General features: G+C 38.5%; 1 protein-coding gene across 1 annotated transcript in view; it reads right to left on the reverse strand.

Moving 5' to 3' along the window:
* LOC110221854 (phospholipid-transporting ATPase ABCA3-like) overlaps positions 1 to 27,784 on the reverse strand; it is a 227,551-nt gene that overhangs the window by 41,029 nt on the left and 158,738 nt on the right. The window contains 3 exon segments of the mRNA XM_078151701.1: positions 702 to 852; positions 5,980 to 6,078; positions 9,956 to 10,106. Of these exon segments, the coding sequence (XP_078007827.1) occupies positions 702 to 852; positions 5,980 to 6,078; positions 9,956 to 10,106 (401 nt within the window).

The raw sequence follows: 27,784 nt of genomic DNA on the forward strand, positions 1-27,784 counted from the left end.
GGTATTCCAAAGTGCAAAGAAAACTGTGATTGCTGTCTCTCACAAATAAATATTTCTGTATGCTTATAAAAGTCCAAGTTTCACCTCCATGGTAGTAGAAAAAGCACAAAGTCTGGTTTCTTGTTTGCTGTGTCACTATAGTCAATTCATCCACCCTCTCTGAGCTCCTCTTCTATAAACTATAAAATGGGGATAATAGACCTGTACATACTTCTCCCAAGGTTGTTGTGAGGGTAGAATGAAGTACTGTACAAAAAGCCCCCAAGAGATGACAGCTCTTCTTGGGAAAGCACAACCAGAATTGACACTTTCCTCCTCCTACTTCTAGTCCTTTCAACTCTCTCCTCTGCCTGGTGAAAGCCATGACCAGGATTGATATAATGATAAGAAGAGCTCACTCATATTGAATATGGCGCCTCTGAATTTACAAAGTGCCTGCCTTATCATACCCATTTTACAGATGAAGAAACTTAGAAGCAACCTGTCCAAAGGCACCAAGGAAGTAAACAGACTATATGACTTCAAATTCAGCATCTTTACCCAGTATCTCCTGCACTTGACTTTCCTGAATCTGTTTACCTCTTATGGCTGTTCCGAAGATCAGGTGAGAAAATGGGTGTAAAACAATTTGTAATCACAGAACGATATAGAAATGCAAGTGATTCCCAAACCTGTGAGATTCTTGGATATGACGGAATTACCTTAAAGTTATTTGTCTCATTTACGACAGAACTCTTCTTGGATAAGACAGTGAGATCCATTTTCTTTTTTGATCTGACATTGCTCAGGCCTCTAATAGAAGGGAGATGGATGGACTGGAGATCCATGCTGGAATCGACCTGTTTGCTAACCCTAAATAAAGAAACCATAAAGAATTAATTTCATTTTATTTGTGTAGGGAGATGCCTATCTTTCTGCCTCCGTCTCCATCTCTTATCTGTCTGGTTCTTATCAAGCTGAGTTTCAGCACAACTTCCGAGAACATGACTCTCATGCAGGAAGGACATGATAGACCAATAAAGACTGGGTCTACATGTTCACAGCTGGGCCAGTGGGGCCAGTGGGGACTGATAATAAAAACATTTAAAGCTGAGTTCACACTGATATAGAACATAGGCCCAAAGAGACAGGTGCAAATGATGTGGGGAGAGAGAGAGAGATGTACTGAATTTGTGAAGGGGCTCTCCATTCCTAATTGACTAGGACAAATGGGTCTTTGCAGAGAAGTCATGGTTTGAGTATTAGGATAATATTTATCTCACATGATTACCCTTCAAAACACTAGAAAAAAACCATAGTGTCTCCCTCACTTCCCCAAGTCTTCTCCTCTCCAGGCTAAACATGTCCATTTCCTTCAAATCATCCTCAAACAGCATGTTCTCTAGCCCTACTTCTCCCATCATCCTGCTTCTTTTTACATGAAAAAACAGTATTAGGGACTCCATTTTGCCTTTATCCACTATTTTGTGAAGCTCCTTCAGCTGCTTGTAAGTCACCTGATTTTGGAGAGTACATTCTTTCTCTTTTTGAGAATAGTTTTTGCAATATTATGTATTACTCTTTTTTTTAAATATAAATTTATTTTTAGTTTTCAACATTTACTTCCACAACATTTTGAGTTCCAAATTTTCACCTCATCTTGCCCCTCCCCCCACCCCACGATGGCATGCATTCTGAATATCCCTTCGTCTAATCTCCCCTCTCTTCTATCTCTCCCCCGCTTCTTTTATCCCCTTCCCCTTCTATTTTCCTGTAGGGCAGAATAGACTTCTGTACCACATTTCCTGTATTTCTTATTTCCCAGTTGCATGTGAAAACTTTTTTTTTTAAACATATGTTTTTAAAAGTTTGGATTCCAAATTTTCTCCCTTCCTCCATCCCCACCCACCCTCATTGAAAAGGCAAGCAGCTCAATATAGGTTATACATGTGCAGTAATGCAAAACACTTCCATAGTAGACATGTTGTAAAAAACTAACTCTATTTCCCTTAATCCTATTCTGCCCTCCCATTTATTCTATTCTTTCTTTTGACCCTGTCCCTCCTCAGAAGTGTTTGCTTCTGATTACCCCTTTTCCCAGTCTGCCCTTCTCTCTATCATCCCCCTGCTCTCTTGTCCCTTTCTCCCCCTATTTTCCTGTAGGGTAAGACAGATTTCCATACCCAACTGAGCGTGTATGTTACTCCCTCCTTAAGTCAAATCCTATGAGAATAAGATTCACTCATTCCCTCTCACCTTCCCTGTTTCCCCTCCACTGTAAGACTCTTTCCTTTTCTGTTTTTTTTTTTGTGAAATAATTTACCCCATTCTACCTCTCCCTTTCTTCTTCTTCTAGTATCATCCTCTCTCATCCCTTAATTTTATTCTCCAGATACGACCCCTTAATCTTCAACTCACCCTGTGCCCTCTATCTATCTATCTGTCTATCTGTCTGTCTGTCTGTCTATCTATCTATCTATCTATCTATCTATCTATCTACATATAATTTTTTCCTTCCAACTACCCTAATACTGACAAAGGTCTCATGAGTTATAAATATCATCTTTCCATGCATGAATGTAAACAGTTCAACCTTAATAAGTCTCTTATGATTTCTCTTTCCTGTTTACCTCTTCATGTTCCACTTGAGTCTTGTATTTGAAAGTCAAATTTTCTATTCAGCTCTGGTCTTTTCATCAAGAATGCTTGAAAGTCCTCTATTTCACTGAATGACCATTTTTTCCCCTGAAGAATTATACTCAGTTTTGCTGGGTAGGTGATTCTTGGTTGTAATCCTATCTCCTTTGCCCTCTGGAATATTACATTCCATGCCCTGCGGTCCTTTAATATAGAAGCTGCTAAATCTTGTGTTATCCTGATTGTGTTTTCACACTACTTGAATTGTTTCTTTCTGGCTGCTTGTAATATTTTCTCCTTGACCTGGAACTCTGGAATTTGGCTACAATATTTCTAGGAGTTTTCCTTTGGGGATCTCTTTCAGGAGGAGATCAGTGGATTCTTTCAATTTCTATTTTGCCCTCTGGTTCTAATATATCAGGGCAGTTTTCCTTGATAATTTCTTGAAAGATGATCTGTAGCCTCTTTTTTTGATCATGTCTTTCAGATAGTCCAATGATTTTTAAATTCTCTCTCCTGGATCTATTTTCCAGGTCAGTTGTTTTTCCAATGAGATATTTCACACTGTCTTATATTTTTTCATTCTTTTGGATTTGTTTTACAGTGTCTTGATTTCTCATAAAGTCACTAGCTTCCAATTGCTCTATTCTAATTTTTAAGGAAATATTTTCTTCAGTAAGCTTTTGTACTTCCTTTTCCATTTGGCCAATTTTTTTTTTAGGGCATTCTTTTCCTCATTGGCTTTCTGGACTTCTTTTGACGTTTGGGTTAGGCTATTTTTAAGGTGTTATTTTCTTCAGCATATTTTTGAGTCTCCTTAAGCAAGCTGTTGACTTGTTTTTCATGATTTTCTTGCATCACTCTCATTTCTCTTTCCAGTCTTCCCCCTACTTCTCTTACTTGCTTCTCAAAATCCCTTTTGAGTTCTTCCAAGGCCTGGGACTGATTCATATTTTTGTTGGAGGCTTTGGATGTAGGAGCTTTGACTCTGTTATCTTCTTCTGGTTGTATATTTTGATCTTCTTTGTCACCAAAGTAAGATAATATAGTCTGACTCTTTTTGCGCTGCTTGCTCATGATCCTGGCCAATTACTTGAGTTTTAAATCCTTTGTTAAAGTAAGAGTCTGCTTCCAATGTGGAGTATGTACTGTCCCAAGCTTTGGGGGTTTGTACAGCTGTTTTCAGAGATACTTGTAGGGACCTGTAAATTTTCAGTTCTTCCAAGGTGGTATGATAAGGGGCGAGGTGTTTACTCCTTTCCTGGCCTGTGGTCTGAAGAGGAATTAGGTCAGACAATGGTAATTGTAACCAACCTCTTGCTTAAGGATGGAAGAAGTTGAAAGGAGACAGAATAATTCAAAGTCACCAGATAAAGGGAAGGCCAATGACTCAGCAATGACCTTGCGACAGTAACAATTGTGAGCTACCTTGACAGCCAAGGAGTCCTCCTCCTTCAAAGAGGAGACTTCCACATTTAACTAGTCCTCGTACCTTTGTTGCCTGTAGTCTTCAGATTTTTGAGAAACCAATATAATGTAAAGCCAAGCTAGAAGATGTGAAAACATACCAGCTGAATTCTACAATCAGGATGTAATTTCCCAGGATACAATTTACCAAGATGTAATTCTTTAATAAGGATTGCCTGAAGTTCACCGAGGTCCGTCAAGTTCTGTCAGTCTGATTCTTGGGAACAAGCCTTGGGGACTTAGCTTTACATGGCACAGATATATATGAAGGAAAACAAGCTCTCCCAAAGAACTGCATTCTTCTTTGTAATATTCCTATTTTAATGTTTAGAAAGCCAAATACACTTTTTATAACATTTTAGTTGATATACATGTTAAGAAATCTGGTCCATGTTACCCTGAGAAGGCACCGCCAAACCACTCAGTAAAAACATAACGCTTAATAGTTACTTATGGAATAATGTACTCGGTATATGGCATGTTCAAGGAGGGCTAGACCTTGTGGTGTGAGGCCTTGAAGAGCCCTTTTCAGGGCTGCTGATCTACCTTTGGTGTCTACCTGTTACTCAGCTCTTGCTTGTGGCTTCAAGAAGTTCAGCAGCCATACTCTGGTAAACCAATTTGGCAGATGGGCTAAACCAGGTTAAAAGTAACTGACATGCCTATAAACCTGTTGGTTAGTTAGGCCGATGTCTACCCCAAGCATGTGAAGACTCCTCTCAGTAGAATGGGCAGATGAGAACAATTTGTTCTAACAGCCATGAAGGCAGCTGAAGTAGGCACTGTGGAGCACTTACAGCTTGGTCAGACATCAAAGATGCCAAGGTTATCCACTACATCCTGAGCCATCTCCAGTCATCTTGACTTTTGTCTTGCCACTGGACTTTGAGGACTCAAGAAGAGAAAGAATGAGGCCAAGGACTCTGTGCAACTCTGCCTCACTTAAATTCAACTCATGTGCAAGTAAAAAAACATCACCCTGCAATGTCATTAGTCTTCTTCAAAAATGAAAGACAAATCACAACATGAAGTAGTGATGAAATCTTCAAGTCTGCTATTGTATTTGAAAAAATGAAGCTAACCGCCCCCCTTATTTTTAATTCTGTATGTGTAGATGCTTCAATTTTGTGTTGATGTTAAGGTGCTTTAGAGAATAGAGCCCTTTGAGCCATAATTGTCTAAGGAATAATGCCACTTGGAGGCTTTGTCTCCAGTCATAAGTGATTGTAATTAAATTTTTTATAATTCATCAAAAAAGGGAGGGAATAAGAAGAAGGGTCCCATTATCTTTCTCCATGTCCTGCTAAATTTTGGAGGAAGAAAGAAACGTCTCGTTGCCTATGATAGAATAACGTTTAATAGGTATCACAGTACATTAAAATTTATCATTCTCATTGGGCAAGGAGCTTCCCCCAAATCCATCACGCTCAGTTTCGGAAAAGGGAACTATGAGAAAATGCAAACAAAATAAAATTTAAAGGAATAATTAAAGACATAAAAAAGTCCATAAGAAGACTGAAGAAGGACTGCTGTATCTTATTAAAAGCCACTTACACCATGGACATTTTAAACACAGAGAACTGCATTAGGGTGCTGACTTAACCTGTTTCAAATGATGATTTGATAGAAGAAGTCTTCCTAATAACCTAATTCAATGGGTCTTTCTATTACTTACTTCATTTTCTTTCTTAGGTACAGCTATTATCATTTGCATTTATTGATTCTCCCACTAGTTTCCTAATTTTGTAGTGGTTAAATAATTTTTCATTATTGGCTTTAGAATCCCTTGTGGGGAATTCTGGGGGTCTGGAGCCAACTCTAAGTCCCGCTTTGGAGGCTTTACACTGTTCCCTCCTTGTTCATGCAAACAAAGCCCAGGATTACCCCTTTACTCACCTTAGGAAGACTTCTTCCATAGTGGTGACAGAGGCCCCAAAGCTAGAGATGCCCAGCTCCTCTTGTCTCTCTTCCAGTTCTTCAAACAAAGCTTCAAAACTAAAAGAAGTAAGAGATAAAAAAGGAAAAATTAAAAGTGGCCTCCTTCAGGTGATATTCTGATATTTACTTCTGAGTCTTAGATGTCTTTCTCCCAGGATGAGAAGCAATCACTTGGCAAGAAACTTGTATGGCCACTGTAAGAAATATAAGGGCCAACGTGGTGACAAAGATAAAGAACACAGGCATAGCCCACTTGGGGAATTTCTGATGTAGGAAAGGGATGCCAGTTTGAAGCAAAGTACAATGAGATTATTTTCTGAAATAAAAAAAAATATTCAAAAGATTATTCTAATACTTTGGTTCAAAAACGACCATACAAACTGATGAAAACCAGCAGAGCTAAAGTTTTTCCAAAGGGGTGAGTGAAATGGTTTATCTGTGGAAAATTCACATCTCAGATAAATCAATAATATATCACGAATAAATGGCAGTTAGACTTTACACCAAAAACTTTTTGGTTGGTCTGTCACATCTTTCCCACTCCAATCCATCCTCCAGTCATTCACCCAAAGCAAAGATCTCACCATGTTACAGCTTGCCCCTGCCCTCCCTGTCACTGAACTCCATGGCCAAATCGAGATGCTCTTTGGCATTTAAAGTCCTGCACAGGCTGGCCCTTCCTACCTTTCTAGTCTTCTTACATCTTATTCCAAGAAGTATACAGTCCAACAACACTGGCCTTCTTGCTGTTTTTACACTGTACCTTCCAACTCAGTGCATTTATCACTGCTAACCTCATGACTGAAATGCTCTTCCTCCTTACTTCCTCTCTCCCTTCAAGAGTCAGTTCAAATCCTACCTTTTGGAGGCCATTCCTGGTCCCCCTCTCCCCACTTCTAGTGTCTTCCCTCTGAAATCACTTTCCATCCCCATTTTATATATCTTCTATGTACATAGTTAATTGCATGTTGTCTCCCCCCATTAGAATGGAAGCTCCTTGAAAGTATTTAATGCTGTTGACCCGCTACTTGATACCACTTCCCAACGTAAGTAAATTAGCCTGTTCTGAGAATATAGTGGGTTTTTCCCCTCTGTGTAGCCCTATTCCTGTGATGTGCCCTATTACCTTTCTCCAGCTTTCTCAGGGAAATTGTGATTTGGCACAAGCAGCTTTCAATGGATTAATTTCCTAATGGAAGACACTCCTATACACATGATTTAACTCAGGGAATATAACTTATTCTCTTGTTTCTGTGATCTTTCGAGGAGGAAATGAGAGGAGGGAGAAAGGAGAGGGATGGAGAAAGAGGGGGAAGTCTGAGAGTAAGAGAGAGAATGAGACAGACAAGGACTATCAGAATAAATTGTCTGACTCCATCCAGAAGGTGAAACGGTTACTCATTCCCTGTCTGGAATTAAGATGATACTTTTTGTGACAGCAGCAAACATGAACATATTAGGACAAAAGAATGTTGTCTGTGTTTTGCACTTTCTGTTCTTTTGTTTTTTGTTTTTTCCTTTCTCCTCTTTTCCAGATCAATATTGTTATTGCTGCTGGTGAAGGTATACGAATCTACTTTCTTGTGGATCCACTCAAAAACCCTGTGACTTTCCAAACCAAAAGACACTCTCTAGCCACCATTTCCTCCTATGTGCTGTCTCTTATTAAAATATAAACTCCTAGAGGGTAGGAACTGTCTTGCTTTTGTATTTGAATGACCAACACTTAACATAGTTTTCAGGGGCTGCTAGGTGGTGCAGCAGATAGAGTGCAGGGCCTGGAGTCAGAAAGACTCATATTCCTGAGTTCAAATCTGACCTCAGACACTTATTAGCTGTGTGACCTCAGACAAGTCACTTAACCCTCGGTGACTCAGTTTCCTCATCTGTAAAATGAGTTGGAGAAGGAAATGGCGAACCACTCCAGTATCTTTGTCATGAAGAGTCGGACACAACTGAACAAAAATAAACCCTAGTTTTGGGACATAGTAAACATTTAATAAATGTTTTTTTCTTTCACGCATACATACATTCATTTATTCTTTTCTTTCTGATTCAGACTCCTGGAGGAGAATGGCAGCTCCGGGGACCTAGAAACCAATGACTTCAGTAGGAACAGTGAGAAACAACCAGTGCTATGTAGAATCAGCTGAGGATCTGTAGCTCCTAGAAGTCTGTGGCTGCCGAGTCGCAGGGAATTTAATGGTCTAAATTCTTCTTTAATCTAAGAGCTGAAGACTGGAGGAAAGTGTTCTTCCCCAATTCTTCTTTACATTTTTGATGTGCAAGCTCAGGAAATATTTTTTTTGATACCAAATTCCTAGGAAGGAGTGGGTATGGTGGGGAGAGTTTATATCATATTTTGCATTTTAATTCTATGTTATTAAAGCCATGTGACCCAACCATCCTAAATGAATGTCTGAATCTTTAAGAGGGGGAGATCCTTGAGAGAACACATCCTTAAGGGTAAAGAGCAATGAACCAACATTATAAATACCAAGTTTCATGTTTTAATATTTCATCAATCTTTCATCTCCCAGGGTGGAATGGAGCCTCGAAACGCGGTGAAAAGACAGAATTCTGTAAGAAGTCCTGTTTGGGGTAAGGAGGGAAGCCTGAGCTTGTTGAAGTTGTTAGTGGGTGTGGCCTAAAGAAACGAATGGACGAGAGCGACACCTAGAGGCTAATTCAAACCTTTTGACTTTCTTTTATCTATATACATATGAGCCAATAGTCCAAGTGAATACCAGGCCACAGGTATTCATTTACTCCATGAATACTCCACATGCCAAGGGAGTAGTAACAGAGTCACAAGAGGCAGTGACAGGAGTCTAGAGGTTCCAAGCTCTGGCCTGTCAGAACGACCATCGGCCAGACCTGAGGAAAGCAAAAGGGCAGGAGGAAACTGATTGATTCAGTTGAATTACTCAACCCTATTTAAAGTGGTAAGAGGTTATGTTCTGACACCATTAACTGAGAACATATCTTGATTGAATCAAATTAATTGTAGGCTTTAGACATAGTGCAAAAAAAGTCCTTAATTAACTTTTTTTTTTTATGACATTGGATGAACTGGAGTGACTTTACAAAGGAAGTGTGTTTGAACTGGTTAAGGAAATTTGGTCGCACAAAATAGCAGGTCAGTTTGAAACCTAGAGTTTTAAGTATCTAGCAGCTTAGTGACAAAAACCTTTAGTCAAGCCCTTGAGAAGTAATTCCTTGGGGGATAATGGGAAGAAATGCCCCCCAGCCTGAGTCTTTGGTCTTTTCTCCCCAGTCCCACCACCAGCATGGCTGGGAGGATCCTGGACTTTTCATCAGTGTCCTAGCAGTATTCTTGATACGCCAGGCTGCAACGTCAGCACTGGGATCCAAGACTGGATGCAAGGAAGAAAGGCAAGTTCAAGGACCTGTGAGGAACCCAGCAGAGAAGTTATATAAAAGCTAAGGGGATCATTCTGAGGATTCCAGCAACAGGACTTCTAGGCTCGATGAGTTATCCCTTTGCCATGGTTGTTCTCTAAGCTTAATCTCACTTTTCCCTGGACTCCTTATGTACTTGTGGGAGAATATGTTACAGATTTGGGGGGGGGTTGTTTCATACCAACTGTATCAGTATGGTAAATATCTCTTTCTAAAAACTATTTAAACTTGGCTGATTTGTTGATATCAACCAGTAATAATGGAGAAGAAACATGGTAATGGAAGCTTATGAAATATAGAAAGATCCTTCTCTGCAACCCCTTAGGGCTATCTCTAGGGTTTTACAGGATAAGAATTAGCCACCTGAGCTCTAAAGATTCAACTTGCTGGTTCAAGTGGGATAAGTGGAGGTAGGGAGAGAAGTGCCAGAGCATGTGCTACACCAGGAAATCATTTCTGAACACCAAGCAACTAAAAACCATCAGCATTGTCCTTACTGGATCCATCATACCTGTGTACATTTTCTTTGGGCAAGATAAATGATAACTCAGCTCCCATATTTCTCTCCATAGTGGCATTTGGTATATGTTCACGAATCAGAATTTCAATTTCATGTACATTACAGTGTTGCCCCTTCACCATGATCATATGGTATCCTGCACCTGAGAGAAAATATTTAAAAGACTAAATGAACTATTTTGGTTTTGACAGTTCCTCACTCTTGGACTTCAGTTACTTTAACTTAGTCATCTCTATAGGAGATGCAGTTTGATTACAATTGTAAGACTTTTATCTCTGGATCTCCTTGATCCTGCTCCTCAGTCTTGTACCCAACTACTCAGCTGGATCACAAGGTTAGAGGAATCTGGGGGGGGGGGAGAAGAGGCATAATAAATACAAGGGACCTGTGTTCTCCATAAGGTTTTAGGATGATCTTGTATCTAGGTAGGTAAGGATACTCTTTGGACTATGTATCCCAAAAGGCTTTTGGGGTAAAAAAGAACATGTTTATTGGGAGCAGGTCCTGAATATGACTCCTCCTCGTGTGTGTGTGTGTATGTGTGTGTGTGTGTGTACATGTGTAAGGCATGGCATATATGCATATATGTTAAGAAAAAAGAAAGAACAGCCAAATAAAGAAAAAGATGAAAGAAAAAAGAGACCTTTTGGAACACAGAGGATGGAGAAAAATGTATGCCCTAGGTCTCCTCCCCTCAGTTCCTCTTCTGCTAACAGGTCACAGACAAAGGTATTTACCCACAGCAGCCAGTCAAATCCAAACCCTTTCCTTCTGGTAGAAGTGGCAGAATGAGGTGGATTGTTTGGGAATGAGCAGAGCTCACAGAAGCAACCTTGAGAGACGGTTAAGATTCCTGTGACAGTCTGAGGCATATCGTGAGGGCCAATACAACCCAAGAATTTCCAAAAGGTTTTCTATTACCCACTGTAAGTGACTGAGCTATTCCCTCTCCTGAAAAGGTTGTATGACAGAAAGATTAATGAAGAGGCACTGAAGTACTGAGGAAACGCAGAAAGGGATTTGATGTGAAAATGGTTGTTGTGCTTCACATTGTCTGTTTTTGGATTCTTCTCTATATTACAATGCTTTCTACTTTAATTTTTAAAAAAATATATCTCCTCTTGGATAATCTTTTCTTTCTGAGTTTTTAATCACACTACTTTTTTCTTGAGTTTCTTTTTAAAATTAATTTTAAGAAATTAACCAAATGACCTAGATGTAAAAAGATATTACAAGAAAATTTGAAGAACATGGAACATATTACTTATTAGACTTATGGATAGGTGAACAATTTATGAGTAAACAAGAGATAGAGAGCAAAGTTACGTGTAAAATGGATAATTTCAATTACATTAAATTAAAAAGGTTTTGTACAAATAAAACAAATGTAGCCCAAGATCAAAAGGAAAGCAGAAAATTGGGAAAAATTTTTATAGACAGTTTCTCAGATAAAGTTCTCATATCTCAAATATATAAAGAACTTTATCAAACTATAAAACGAGTCATTCCCCAGCTGATAAATAGTCAAAGGATATGAACAGGAAGTTTTCCAATGAAGAAATCAAAACAAATTAGTGAAGGAGGAGCCTGGTCGAGCAGAAGAAGAATTAAGAAAGATCCGTGGGTTCCTCATACAATTTCCTTTTTATTTCTTGTCTGAAGAAAACTTGCTGCCTTCTGTGGGAACAAAAGAATCCATAGTGCCCATGGAGGTCTGGACTTAGGAGGATGGAAGATGTCTTCCCTGGTCCCCAATTTTGCACACAGGGCCAGGCTCTCCCCACCAAAGAGATCTCTGCCAACCTTCCCGGAGCTTTTAAAGAATTTAGATCTTCCAGACAGAAAGAGGCACAACTAGAGTTGTGACGACACTGAAAATCAGAACCAGGCAGTGTCTTAGATAATGTGCGTGTTCGACACAGAACACTGACTTGATTGGTGATGTGACATTTGATTGCGTGAATCCCACAAGAGGGAATAAATAATCCTAAGTGGGAATGTAGAAGTTGTGCCTACAAGTGTGCAGGGTGGCTGGAGGGGCCTTGGACCTGCTTCCCCTTCTGTGACTGCTTGAGCTGCTCAGGTCCCATCAGTCATCAAGGTGCAGCTTTAGATATGATCTGCACCCAAAGACAAGATTGCTTGATGCTGCTGACAGCCCACAAGTGGTCCTTGGCCATCCATTCCCAAAGTAACATTGTTCACCCAGCAAGAGGGATTAGCAATCGTCCCACTCGGTTAAGTGTTGTTGGCCCTTTCTCTTTTTCAAGGAATGAAAGGGCTGAGCTGACTTATCTCTTATTGCAATCCCACATTAGGTGCTGCCTTTCCCCCAACCCTCAAAGCCTTGTTGTTTTGTCTGACCTCACCCCAATAAGAGAGGAACAGAAGCTGTAAACAGAAAAATTTAGGTTTCGTATCAGGAAAAATGCTCTAACAATGAGAGCCGTCTAGTTGTAGAATGAATGGGCCATCTAGAGAAATGGTGGGTCCCCCTCCTTGGAGGTCTCCAAGCTGAGGCTGGAGGAACTTTTGTTAAATATGTTAGAGTAGGGATCCCTTTGGTGTATGGGCTGGCTGGCTAGCCCAAGAGGCCCCTATCCAACTCTGAAATTCTGAGAAAAGATTTCTACAGGCTTGTTGTCAACCCAGGAATTATTAAGGTGGGCCACTGTGACAGAGGCAGGCTGACCAATCAAATTTGAAAACATGAAAAAAATATGAAAAAATGTTCTAAATCATTACTGATGAGAGAAATGCAAATTAAAACGACTTTGAAATACCATTTTACACCGATTAGATTGACTAAAATGACTGAAGGGGAAAGTGATAAATGTTGGAAGGGATATGGAAAAATTGATACACTAATTCATTGTTGGTAGAACTGTGAACTGATCCAACCATTTTGGAGAGCAATTTTGAATTATGCCCAAAGAGTTATTAAACCACCTATACTCTTTGACCCAGTAATGCCACTACTAGGTCTATTTCCAAAGATGATCAGGGAAAAAGGAAAAGAACCTATATATTCTAAGATGTTTATAGAAGGTCTCTTTGTAGTGACAAAGAACTGGAAATTGAAAGGATGCCCATTAATTGGGGAATGGTTAAACAAGCTGTGGTATATGATTGTGATGGAATACTACTATGCTGTCAGAAATGATGAGCTCAAAGATCTTAGAAAAACATGGAAAGACTTGCACAAAATAATGAAGAGTGAAATGAGCAGAACCAAGAGAACACTGCATATAGTAACAGCAGTGTTATTTTAAGAATGACTTTGAGTGAATAAGTCATTCTGACTATTATAAATACCCACATTAACTATAAAGGACACAGGAAGAAAGATTTTATCTGCATTCAGAGAAAGAACTGATAAACAGAAGTATGTAGAGAATAATTTTACATATACATACTTATTTGTGTCTAATGGTAGCCATCTCTGGGGTGTGGGGAGGGAATAAAAAAGGGAGGGGGAAGGAAATTTACATAACTTTGCTGTGGATTTAAAAGGAATAGAAAGTTGTACGTATTGGATTGACGGTTTCATGTGCAATTATCTTTTATTGTACTTATGGAAATATATGTTTTATTCCATAAATTAAAAAATTTTAACCAAAGTCTGCCTTTTCTTCCTTCCATCTCCCCCTTAAAATGAAAAAGTCAAAGACCTCACAACACACACACATGTATATATAATCAAGGCAAACATTTTTCCGCACTACCTATGTCCAAATATATACTTGGGTATATATACACATATATATTTATGTGTGTATGTGTAAATACATACACCCACACATATGTGGGTACGTTTCAATTTGTACTCTGAGTCTATCACCTCTCTGTTGGGAAGTAGTAGTATGATTCACCACGAGTCCTCTGGAATCATGGTTGTTTATTGCACTGATCAGAGTTCTTAAGTCTTTCAAAGTTATTTTTACAATATTGTTATTGTATAAATTGTGTTCCCAGTTCTGCTCACTTCACCCTGTATCAGTTCAGAAAAAGTCTCCTCAGATTTCTCTGAAACTATCCACTTTCTTTTTTTATAGTACAATAGCATGCCATAACATTAATATACCAATAATTTGTTCATCCATTCCTTAATTGATAGAGACTCCTCAGTTTCCAGTTCTTTGTCACCACAAAAAGAGCTGCTATATATATATATATATTTTTACATATGAATTCTTTTTCTCTTTCACTAATTTCTTTGGTGTATACACCTAGTAATAGTATAACTAGGTCAAAGTGTACACAGTTTAAGAAATTTTGGGGCACAAATCCAAATAGCTTTCCAAAATGGCTGGAGCAATTCACAGATCCACAGTGCATTAAGGTATCTGTTTTACCACACTCCTCAATTTCTAATTCCTTGCCACCACAAAAACATCTGCTATATCTATTTTTGTAGATATGGTTCCTTTTCCTCTTTGGTCTCTTTGGAGGTACAAATCTAATAGCAGTATTGCTGGGTCAAAGGTTATATATAGTTTAATAGCTTTTTGGACATAGTTCCAATTTGCTTTCCAGAATGGCTGGACAGTAACAGTGTAAGAGTGTATCTGTTTTCCCGTAGTCCTTACTGCATTTGTCAATTTCCTTTTTTTTTTTTTTTGGGTCAACATTACCAATCTGGTGGGTATAAATTGTAACCTCAGCATTGTTTTAATTTACACTTCTCCATATTAGTGACAAATCATTTTTCATTCAGTTTCTTTATACTTCTTCCTTTGAAAACTGTCTGTTCATATTCTTTGACTATTTTTCAACTAGGGAATGGCTTTTTCCACTTTTTCCTGGTTCTCCTCCAACATCAGGATGGCTCCTTCTTAAATTTCTTTGCTGGATCATTATGCAGATTATGACTGCTAACTATAGGCAGGATTGCCACGACTTGGTCCTGGGTCTGTTCTTCCCTTACTATAGTCTCTTTCTTGGTGATCTCATTAGTTATCATGGGTGTACGTAATTTGATGAAGATGACTCACAGATCTATATATCCAAATCCAATCTCTCTTGACATTTAGTCATATCACCAACTGCCTTTTGGAAATTTCAACATAGATATCTAAGAGATCATTCAAAATCAACATAAATTAATGAAATAGAACAGACTGTCATATTCCCTAAACCTTCCCTTCTGCTAAGAATTCCTGTTTTCTAATCTATTGTCAAATCTTGCTCCTTATTTCATATAAAAGAAAATATAAGCTCCTGTGCTGGGCTTTAAAAAAAAACTTTTAAAACTTTATATTTTTTAATCGGAACTTAACAAACACCAACACCCCTTCCCCCCCAGCAAACCATGAGCATTTCTATATACAAAGTAGAATAAAAAAGGATTGTATATGAAATCATGAATCTCTCTTCTATTAGCCCTTGCTTTAAACAAAAAAGTATATAGCAAATTCAACAAGCTAATTTCAAAACTGACCTACCTGTCTGCTTCTTTCTGAACTTCCTTCTGTTGTCTTCAATGCATTTAAACATGCTTTTTTAAAATGCATCATTACCTCCTCTAAACTTCCCTCCTAATTAAAAATAGGAAAAACCTTTGGAGCAAATAAACAATAGTCAAGCAAAACAAATCCACATGGCAGGCATGTCCAAAATGTATGTTTATTTCTACAACTTCAGTCTAGAACCCCTCTATCAGGAAGTGGGTAACATCCTTTAATACAGATATACTGTAGATATGGTGGTCACAGTTTTGATCAGATTTCTTTGGTCTTTCAAAGTTGTTTTTCTTTACAATGTCTTTGTATAAATTGTTCTTCTGGTTCTTCTTTATATTCCACATGAATGCATATTTTCTAAGTTTCTCTGAAATCTTCTCTTTTGTCATGTCTTAATGTCCTTTTTAAATCTTTTTTATTAATTAATTATTAGTTTTTAACATTCACTTCCACAAGATTTTGAGTTCCAAATTTTCTCCCCATCTCTCCCCTCTCCCCACCCCAAAAAGGTGTGCACTCTGAATAGCTCTTTCCCCAATCTGCCTTCCCTTCTATCAACTCCCCCCTCCCCTCACTTCTCTTATCCCATTCCCCTTCTATTTTCCTGTAGGGTAGAATAGATTTTCTATATCCCTTTGCCTGTGTATCTTATTTCCATTGCATGTAAAAACAATTTTTAACATTTGCTTTTAAAATTCTGAGTTCCAAATTCTCTCTTTTCCTCCCTCCCCACCCACCCTCATTGAGAAGGCAAGCAATTCAATATAGGTTATACATGTGTAGTCATGCAAAACACTTCCACAATACTCATGTTATGAAAGACTAAATATTTCCCTCCATCTTATCCTGCCCTCAGTTTTTTCTTTTCTCTCCTTCGTCCCTGTCCCTCCTCATTACTTTCTGCCCCAATCTGCCCTCTTTTCTATCATCCACCACCCCTCTTATTTCCTTCCATCCTATTTTGCAGTAGGGTAAGATAGATTTCCATACCCAATTGAGTGTGTATGTTATTTCCTCCTTAAGCCAAATCCAATGACAGTAAGATTCACTCATTCCCTTTCACCTCCCCTCTCTTCCTCTCCACAGTAAAAGCTTTTTTCTTGCCTTTTATGCAAGATAATTTACCCCACTCTACCTCTCCCTTTCTCATTCTCCCAGTAAAATCCTTTCTCACCCCTTAATTTTATTTTTTAGATATCATCCCTTCATATTCAACTCACCCTGTGCCCTCTATATCTATCTATATATATATATATATAGATATAGATTTCCTCCAACTACCCTAATACTGAGAAAAGCCTCATGAGTTACAAATATCATCTTTCCATGTAGGAATGTAAACAGTTCAACTTTAATAAGTCCCTTATGATTTCTCTTTCCTGTTTACCTTTTCATGCTTCTCTTGAGTCTTATATTTAAAAGTCAAATGTTCTATTCAGCTCTGGTCTTTTCATCAAGAATGGCTTGAAAGTCCTCTATTTCATTGAATATCCATTTTTACCCCCAAAGCATTATGCTCAGTTTTGCTGGATAGGCTATTCTTGGCTTTAATCCTAGCTCCTCTGACCTCTGGAATATTATATTCCATGCCCTGCAGTCCTTTAATGTAGAAGCTGCTAAATCTTGTGTTATCCTGATTGTGTTTTCACAATACTTGAATTGTTTCTTTCTGTCTGCTTGCAATATTTTCTCCTTGACCTAGGAACTCTGGAATTTGGTTTTAATATTCCTAGGAGTTTTCCTTTGGGGATCTCTTTCAGAAGGTGGATTCTTTCAATTTCTATTTTACCCTCTTGTTGTAGAATATCAAGGCAGTTTTCCTTGATAATTTCTTGAAAGATGATGTCTAGGCCCTTTTTTTGATCATGGCTTTCAAGTAGTCCAATAATTTTAAAATTATCTCTCCTGGATCTATTTTCCAAGTGAGTTTTTTTTTTCCCAATGAGATGTTTCACATTGTCTTCTATTTTTTCATTCTTTTGGTTTTGTTTTATAATTTATTGATTTCTCACAGAGTTACATTAGCTTCCATTTGCTCCACTCTAATTTTAAGGAAGTATTTTCTTCAGTGAGCTTTTGGACTTCCTCTTCCATTTGGCCAATTCTGCTTTTTAAGGAATTCTTCTCCTCACTGGCTTTTTGGACCTCATTTGCCATTTCAGTTAGGTTATTTTTCAAGGTGTTATTTTTCTTTCGTATTTTTTTGAGTATCCTTTGGCAAGCTATTGACTTGTTTTTCATGATTTTCTTGCATCACTCTCATTTCTCTTCTCTATTTTCCTCTACTTCTCTTACTACTTTTCAAAATCCTTTTTGAGCTCTTCCATGGCCTGAGACCAATTCTTATTTTTCTTGGAGGCTTTGGATGTAGGAACTTTGACTTTGTTGTCTTCTTCTGGTTATGTGTTTTGATCTTTGTCACCACCAAAGTAAGATTCTACAGTTTGAGGTTTTTTTCTGCTATTTGCTCATATTCACAGCCAATTACTTGAGATTTAAACTCTTTGTTAAGGTAAGGGTCTGCTTCCAGTGTAGAGAATATACTGTCCCAAGCTTCAGGGTTTTGTGCAGCTGTTTTCAGAGATACTTCTAGGGACCTGTAGGTCTTTCAAGGTGGCATGATCAAAGGAAAAGTGTTTACTCCTTTCCTGGCCTGTGCTCTTCTCTATGAGAGACCTCAAGCACTCTTCTGCCTTGGAAAAGTGAGGAGGATGCCCTCTTCACCATCACCACAAGCTCCTCCTCGCCCCAGGACCTCCACTCAGGACTGTGACCCAGTTCTAAGCATGAGCAAAACAAGAAAATCACGCCTCAAGTCCAGCAAAGAGATCTCTGCAATCCGCCTCTGAACAGCTGCTTGATCCCCCCACTATCTGTGGGCCAAGAGCTCCAGAAGCAGCTGCTGCCGCTGAACTATGCTCCTCTCCTAGCCCAGAGCAAAAGACCTTTCCTATCAACTATCTAGGTTGTCCTGGGCTGGAAATTTATTTCACTTTGTCTTTTTGTGGGTTCTGCTGCTCTAGAATTTGTTTATTGTCATTTTTTACAGGTATTTGGAGAGGTCTGAGGGAGAGTTCAAGCCAGTCACTGCTTTTACTCCACCATCTTGGCTCTGCCCCCGTCATGTCTTAATGATGTAATATTTCTTAACATTTATATGCCATAATTTGTTCATTAGACTGTGAGCTCCTTGACAATGGTTTGGTGGGGTTTTTTTTTTTGGCCTTTCTTTGTATTCCTAGTGCTTAGCACACTGCCTGGAACATAGCAGAAGCTTAATAAATATTTGTTGACTTAAAGACTTGAACCATTCCTCTACTGATGGTTATATTCTTACATTTTCAATCTTTTTTATTTATCTTTTTAATTTTTTCCTTTTAAGCACACATTCATTATCAGGAAGCTTATTATTATATATATTTTGCGACTATTCTATCCCTGGTATCATTCTCCCTTTTGTTTTTTTGTTTTTTGTTTTTTTTGTTTTTGGTTAGGCAATGGGGTTAAGTGACTCGCCCAAGTTCACACAGCTAGTAAGTGTTATATGTCTGAGGCTGGATCTGAACTCTGGTCTTCCTGAATCCAGGGCCGGTGCTCTATCCACTGTGCCACCTAGCTGCTCCTCATTCTCCCTTTTAACAAGTTCTCTCCCTATCCTTGCCTCCCTCTGTTTAGTTTGATATATTTCCTACAGCACATTCTTTGTGTGTGTGTGTGTACAATTGTGTGTCTGTGTTTATTCAACACAATCTGTTTCAGATAAGAGACTCATCTGAAGTCTAATGGCCTGATCCTTTCTTCCATATTTGTATACCAGTCTTCTCATGAATCCAATTATAAGAAATACTAAGTTTCATCCTCTTCTTTCTCCCTTCTACATTATTTGTATGTATTCCTTCTACCCTCCACTTTCATTCCCTGTTCAAAAACCTCAGAACAGAATCAATCCACCTCTAGTTCCTTTTTTTCTTATTTAACTGCCTCAATACTTGTTTATGACATTAAGGTTCTTAAGGGACACTTACTTTTTAACACTTCCCCCCTTCCTCCTGATTTTTAAAGAACGTTAGTACTTCATTAAGATAGAGCCCCTTTTAATTGCATGAATACATTTACCTTTCTAGGTTTCTCTAGATTTCTGTGTTTGCATTTCAAAATTCCTACTTTGTTGTTGTTCGGTCACTCAGTTGTGCCCAACTTCATGACCCCATGGATTATAGCACACGAGGCCCTTCCAACCTCCATTATCAACCAAAGTCGGTCCAAGTTCATATTTGTTGCTCCCATGACATTATCTATCCATCTCATCCTCTGCTGTCCCCTTCTCCTTTTGCCTTTAATCTTTTCCAACATCAGGGCATTTTCCAGTGAGTCCCATCTTCTCATTATGTGGCCAAAGTTTTTAAGCTTCATCCTTGGTATTTGACCTTCCAACAAAGTATTAATTCCAATTAAACATTAACTGATTTGATCTCCTTGCTGTCCAGGGGACTCTCAAAAGTCTTCTGCAGCACCACAATTTGAAAGCATTGATTCTGTGGCACTCATTTTTCTTCATAATCCAACTCACAGCCATGCACTGCTACTGGAAAAAACATAGCTTTGACTATATACAGACCTTTGCCCGCAAGGTGTTATGTCTGCTTTTTAATATGCTGTCCAGATTTGCCATAGCTCTCCTTCCAAAGAGCAAGCATCTTTCCATTTCATGGCTGCAGTTGCCGTCCACAGTGATCTTTTAGCCCAATAATATAAAATCTGATACTGTTTCCCTTTCTTCTCCCTCCATTTGCCAGGAAGTGATGAGATCAGTTGGCAGGATCTTAGTTTTTTTGAAGTTAAGCTTCAAGCCACCTTTTACACATTCCTTTCACCCTCAAGTGGCTTCTTAATTCTTCTTCACTTATTCCTACTTAGCTCTGATTTTTTCATTAGAAATGCTTGAAAATCCACTATTCCATTAAAGGTCTGTTCCCTACTTATATCCTCCATGAGATTCTACTCAACTTTGCAGAGTAAGTTATTTTTGGTTCTAAGTCTATATCTTTTGCCTTTTGTAAGATTTTATTCCAAGATTTCCTCTTATTCCTAATAGAAGCTTGCAGATTTTGTGTGATCCTGATTGCGGTTCCTTGATACTTGAACTCTTTCTTTCTGACTGCTTGAAATATAATTTTTGTCTTGCAAGGTCCAGATTTTGACTATGACACTTCTGGGATTTTTCTTTTTTTCTTTTTTGTGTTTTTTTTTTCAGGAGATGATAGATGGATTCTTTTCATTTTTATTTTGTCCTTTGGTCCTAATAGATCTGAGTAGTTTACATTTATGGTTTCTTAGCACAGTGTCCAAGTATATTTAAAAATTATGCTTTTTAGGAATCTGGATGATTCTTTTTTAAATTAAAAAAAATTTTTTTTGTTGAGGCAATTGGGGTTAAGTGACTTGCCCAGGGTCACACAGATAGTAAATGTCAAGTGTCTGAGGTAGGATTTGAACTCAGGTCCTCTTGACTCCAAGGCCAGAGCTCTATCCACTGTGCCACCTAACTGCCCTGGAAGCTGGATGATTCTTAAATAATCTCTCTTTGACTTTTTTTTCTCTATCAGCTGTCTCTGTTGGCATATGCTTTATGTTTTCTTTTTTAAATTATATTTTCTTTCAGTCGGCAAAAATTCACATCCTTTCTCTCCCACCCTCCACATCACCCCATAGCCATAATGAGAATGAAAGAAAAACAAAACCTCTATTACAAGCATGTATAGTCAAGCAAAAACAAATTTCGACCTTGGCCATATTAAAACAAAATCTCATTTTGCCCTCTGGAGCCTTCATCTATCTGGAGGTGGGTAGCATGTTTCATCATTATCCTCTGGAATTGTGGTTGATCATTGAGCTGATCAGAGGTCCAAAGTCTTTCAAAGTCGTTTGTCTTGACCATATTGTTGTCATTACATAAATTGTTCTCTAGTTCTGTTTACTGTTCTCTGCATCAGTTCATATATGTCTTTTTGGGTCTTTCTCAAACCATCTCCTTCATAATTTCTGACAGCAAAATGGTATCTCATCATTTTCATATACCATAACTGGTTCAGCCATTCTCCCACATGGGCACCTTCTCAGTTTCCCATTCTTTGGCACTCAAAAAGAGTCATATCTTTTTGCTTATCCTTAGAATTTGTTTTATTTAGGACTAATCTCTCCTTTTACCTACCTTTCCTCTTATTTTCCCTTTCTTCTTCCTCCCTTTTCCTTCCTGTTTCTCTGTTGAGTGAAATGTACTTCTGTACCCAACTCTTTGTGTGTTTATGTATGTATGTATGTATGTATGTATGTATTCTTCCCTCCTTTGAACAGTTTAGATGAGAGTGAGGTTGAATTGTCAGCTGATCTTCTCTTAAACACACACAATCCCCTCTGCCTTCCTACTTCTGAGACCTCCTTTTGGACCCTGATTATGTGAGATATTTTCTAATCTTCTTTTCCCTCCTCTCCTCATCTGCTAGTGTACTCCTCTTCCCCTCAACTTTCATTCTTCATTTAAAATCATCAAAAGATAAAAGAACTATTCTCAGGCCTTCAGGTCTAATTAGATTTCCTCTGACCCATAAGAATGAGAGGGTTTAGAGCAGACACATGCATCACCTCCTCTTGATAGAATGTAAGCAATAAATTCTTGTTTAGTCTGTTGTGATTGTTAGTTCATATTTATCTTTTTATGTTTCTCTTCATTTCTGTGTTTGCACTTCAAAGTTTCTATGATGCTCTGGTCTTTTCATCGAGAACGCCTGGAAGCCTTCTATTTCATTAAAAGTCTTCTCCCCGCACCCCTACCCTGTATAATTATTCTCAGTTTGGCTGAGTAAGTTATTCTTGGTTGTAAGCCTAGATGTAGATATATAGATATCAGTATATAGATACAGATGGAGAGATGTCTATCTATACGTCTCTATCTATCCATCTATACCTATATCCATATACATCTTCTGAAATATTGTATTCCAAGCTCTCCATTCCTTTTTAGTGGTGGCTGCTAAATTGCATGCATTCCTGACTGTGGCTCTTTGGTCCCTGAATTCTTTCTTTCTGGCTGCTTGTAGCATTTTTTCTTTGACCTGATGAATTTTGGCTTAAATGCTCCTGGGAGTTTTCATTTTGATGTTTCTTTTAGGAAGTGACTGGTGGTTTCTATTTTGATTCCGCCCTCTGGTTCTAAAGTATCTGAGCAATTTTAACTCTCTCCCTCTCCTTCTCTCTCTGTTTCCCCCTCTCCCCCAAACAATGATTCTTAAATGTTTCTCACTGATCTGTTTTCTAGGTCAGTTTTTTGTTTGCTATGAGATACCTTATATTTTCTTCTATTATTTCAGTCTTTTGTTTTTATTTCAATATTTTGTCTCATGGAATCAACTGGCTTCTATCTGGTCCATTCTAATGTAATGATTATTTCAGGTAAAGTAGGCCTGAGTCCCCTTGGGAGAGCCTCCTTTGATTGGCTGCCTACCTTTCTCAATTCTGCTGCTCTCTTATTAGTTGTACCCAGAGGGTGAGGACATCATGAACTGAACCAGTGAGAAAGGAAGGACCTTTCTTTCCCTGCTCCCTCTCTTTTACTCTGTCTCTGAGAAATGGGCCTGGCAGTGTGTGTTTCTCTTCTGTGTGACTTGTCCTCCTTATTTCAGGTGCTCCCCAGAAGGTAATCTCCATGAAACTCAGGAGTTTGTACCATAATTACCTTGGAGCCAGGACTGCAGGCAGAATGGTACAGCATGGAAGCCCTGAAAGCCTGGGTACCTAGGACTGAAGCCCAAGGGGTTTTTTTGAACTTAGAAGTGGGGTTGTGCTATAAGGGAACCAAGCTAAGTTATGAATCTAATCCCTCTGTTCTCTTCCCCAGAGACCAAGATGCTACAAAAGGAGGGGGATTATACCTTCCATATGCTGGGGAGTAAGTTTGTATATTTGTGATTATATTTTACAAGTAAATCTTTCTGTGTAAAAGCTAATAATGTCAGTGGCTAACAGAACTGGGGGCATGGGGAGCCCATCACCCCTATAATGGGAGGAATACCACTGGTTGAGTCTGGAGCCGGTGGCAGACAGCCCAGATACCTCCAATCCCTTTTAGGGCCTGGAAAAGCCTGGAGGAAGAGTGAAATGTAGCACACACAGTGGGGCCATGGCAATCAGTGTTATACTAATTCTCAGGGAATTTGTCACTTGGGCAAGATTTTGCACATATACCATGCAGCTAATTCCCTTTCTAATTATTTTTTCCATAGCTCTCATTTCTTTTCTACTTTTTCTTCAAGCACTCTGATTTCATTTATAAAAAACTTAAACTCTTAAAAAAACCCTCTTGCTTTACCTACTGCAGAAATTCTAGTTGAATTTATGCCCAAGCTATGCTTTTCTCTGAGGCTTTGCTCATAGATGTTTTGGAGTCATTCTCTTCTGGGTTTGTCTCTTCAGCATTCTCCTCACCACAATACCTTTTTTCTGCTGAGATTCTTTTTTGTCCTCCTCACTCTTCCAGACTACTTCCTGCCTATGGCCTTTATGTTAGGGCTGGGCTCTGCACACTTCAGGGAAAGTCTGGGCTGGTCCCCTGTTGTTGTCTTCTTGGGACTATCAAGTTGTGTGTCATTCCAGGGTCTCTTGGGACCAGCAAGCTTTCAGCGCTCCCAAAGGGGTTTGTTCCAGGGCAAAGTCTGATCATTGTCTTCCTGGTCTCGCTTTGGGTTTGGGACTGGACAATAACATACTGCTTAACCATCAGTTAGCTGTGATGCTCTGCTGGGTCAGTGACAGAACTGCAGGCTTCCCTTTGGTCTGGCATTGTTGCCCTGACTATTCTTCTGCAGACTCCAGACCAGGATAGGAGTTAGAACTGAGATCCTGTTCTGCTCCTGAGATCTGAGCTAGTGTGGCTATTTGCTTCTGAACTTGGTTCCCTCTCAACTCACTATCCAGGGCCTGTTACCACTCCTTAACCTGCAATACTATCCCTGGGTGCAGGTCCCCTTCTCAGTCTACTCTGGATCTGTGACCTGGTACTGGGTATTCGGTGACAAAGCTGTCAATTGCCTCTTATTCCTGTTAGAGAGCCCTAGGAGGGATTTGGAACCTCCTCTTGTCCTCTCCGGGCACAGCCTCACCTTGGATGCTGTAGTGCCCTGTGCGCTCACACCGGCTGGTATCCACAGACCTCTCTGTCTCTCTATGCTATCCATGCTGGTAAAACAACTCATTGCAGCTTTAAAAAATTTCTCCATCAGGGTTCAGTCTGGCGCATTTTTTAGATAAAATTGGAGGAGTTAAGGGAGGCAGAGCTTGGCTATATTTTGGTATAAATTCATCTATTTGGTATAATAGCCCTCTATTTTTAAAAAAAAATCTTTTTATTTTGTTCTTATATTACATGTCTCATGGACACACTGATATCTGTTTGGTCTATTCTAACTTCCAGGGAATGCATTACTTTTCATATTTTATTTTTTCTAATTACATGTAAAGATACATTTTAACATATATTTAAAAATTCTGAGTTCCAAATTTTCTCCCTCCCTCCTTTACCACTCCCCTTTCCAAGATGGTAAGCAATTTGATATAGGTTATATATGTGTAATCGCATAAAACATATTTCCTTATTAGTTATGTTGTGAAAGGAGAAACATACCAAAAGAAAAAAAAAAGAAAATGAAAATAGTATGATTTGATCTGCATTCAGACTCCATCAGTTCTTCCTCTGGATGTGGATAGTATTTTTCCTCATGAGACCTTAGGATTTTTCTTGGATCATTTAATTGCTGGGAATAGCTAAGTCATTCATAGTCGATCATACAATGTTGCTGTTACTGTGTGTTCTGGTTCTGCTCATTTCACTTTGCATCAGTTCACGCAAATCTTCCTAAGTTTTTCTGCAACCATCTTCCTGCTTATCATTTCTTACAATGCAGTAGTATTCCATTACAATCACATACCACAACTTGTTCAGTCACTCCCCAATTAATGGGCATCCCCTCAATTTCTAAATCTTTGCCACCACTAAAAGAGTTGCTGTAAATATTTTTGTATTTGTAAATATTTTTATATTTTTTCCTTTTTAAAAAAATCTCCCCTATTGCCTACCCCCCCAAAAAAATCTCTTAATGGTACTGCTGGGTCCAAAGGTATTCCCAGTTTTATAGCCCTTTTTTCCAAACTGCTCTCCAGAGTGGTAAGATCAGTTCACAACTCCACCAACAATGCATTAGTTTCCCAATTTTCCTACATCCCCTCCAAAATTTATCATTTTACTTTTTGGTCATATTAACTAATCTGATAGGTGTTAAGTGGTATGTCTCAGAGTTGTTTTACTTTGCATTTCTCTAATCAATAGAGACTTAGAGCATTTTTCATATGGCTATTGATAGCTTTGCTTTCTTCATCTGAAAATTGCCTGTTCATATCCTTTGATCATTTATCAATTGGGGAATGACTTGTATTCTTATAAATTGAACTCAGTTCTCTATATATTTGAGAAATGAGGCCTTTATCAGAGACATTTGCTGTAAAAATTGCTTACCAGTTTTCTGCTTTCTTTGTAATTTAGTTGCATTGGTTTTGTTTGTGCAAAAACTTTTTAATTTTATACAATTAAAATTATCTATTTTACATTTTGTAATGCTCTCTTTATCTTCTTTGGTCCTAAATTCTTCCCTCCTCCACAGATCTGACAAGTAAATTATTCCTTGCTCTCCTCATCTGCTTATGAAATCACCTTTTATGTCTAAATCATGTACTCATTTTGACCTTATCTTGGTATACAGAATAACATGTTGCTTTATACCTAGTTTCTGCCATACTGTTTTCTGATTTTCCCAGCAGTTTTTGTCAAATAATCAGCTCTTATCCCAGAAGCTGGGGTCTTTGGGTTTATCAAACAGGAGATTACTATGGTTTACTACTGTCTTGTATACCTAATTTATTCTACTGATCCACTACTCTATTTCTTAGTCCAGATAGTTTTGATGGTTACTACTTTCTAATATAGTCTGAGATACAGTATACTTCCCTTTGAAATTTTTGTCATTAATTCCCTTGACAAACTTTTTGTTTTTCCAGATGAATTTCATTATTATTTTTTCTAGCTCTATAAAATAATTTTTCTGGTAGTCTGATTGGTATGACATTGAATAAGTAAATTAATTAAGTAGAATTGTCATTTTTATTATATTGGCTTGACCTATCCATGAGCAATTGATATTTTTCCAGTTGTTTAGATGTGACTTTATCTGTGTAAAAAGTGTTTTGTAATTGTATGGGAGTGCATTACTTAGGCAACATTTGCCATTCTCTGATCTAAGCTATATATTTTTCTTACAATTCTTTCCTCCAAAGCTTTTATTTAATTTAAAATCTTTTGCTTAATTTCTTCTAGGTATTCATATAGTCCTTGTGGAAAACCCACTTATTTTTGTCTTAAGTCTTTCCTTGCACTTGTTACAGAGTTATTCTTTCCTGCTAAGCTAGATTTTGGGGGTTTCTCTGGATTGATAATTCTTTATAGTGGTCATTGCTATCTGTTTAGCCAACTCTTAAGGATAAGCTCTGCCCCTCACTACACTACTGGGGTGGGTGGTTTTGGATTGCTAGGGCCCATCTCGTGGGGTGTGTCTATTATAAAAGCACTGCTAGGTTTTAAGCTCCTCTGTATCTTTGATATTCAGAGTGCTGAACCTTTAGGACCCACTAGGGCATCTCAGAACAGAGTGCTAGGGACATTTGAGCCCCGCAGGCCCAGAGTGCCCTGGTCTGAACATTACTGTGATCAGACGTGTTGCTTCCAAGGTCCATATTGTAACAGCTAGATTCCACAGTGGATAGAGTGCTGGACTTGGAGCCAAGAAAACCTGAGTTCAAATCTTGCCTCAGATGTTCGCGTGATCCTGGGAAAGTCACTTAACCTCTCTTAGGCTTAACTTCTTGACCCATAAAATGGGAATAATAATAGCACATTCCTCACAGGGTTGTTAGGAGGATCAAATAAAGCAACATATGTAAAATGCTTTATAGAAGCATTATTATCCTGATGATCATGATGATGACGATTCTTGGGAGTCCTCGGCTCTGACTTCCTCCACATACAGAGCCCTGGAGACGCCTGCCTGTCTGACTCCTCTCGTTCTGGGTGGCTTCCATCTTGTTTGCTTGAGATGGCACTGGCTTTTATCATGGGCTCTATTTCCTACTGCCCATGAGCTTCTGCATGACTTTTATGCAATCAGAAGCCCATTGATAAAAATCCATGTGGATAAAATCACTGCAATTTCCCACTGGATTCCTTGATCATTATTCAGTTTAGTGCTATTTTTTATTT

This window comes from Phascolarctos cinereus, unplaced genomic scaffold (assembly GCF_003287225.1).
Source record: "Phascolarctos cinereus isolate Bilbo 61053 unplaced genomic scaffold, phaCin_HiC Scaffold_4;HRSCAF=312, whole genome shotgun sequence".
NCBI classification, from domain to species: Eukaryota; Metazoa; Chordata; class Mammalia; order Diprotodontia; family Phascolarctidae; genus Phascolarctos; species Phascolarctos cinereus.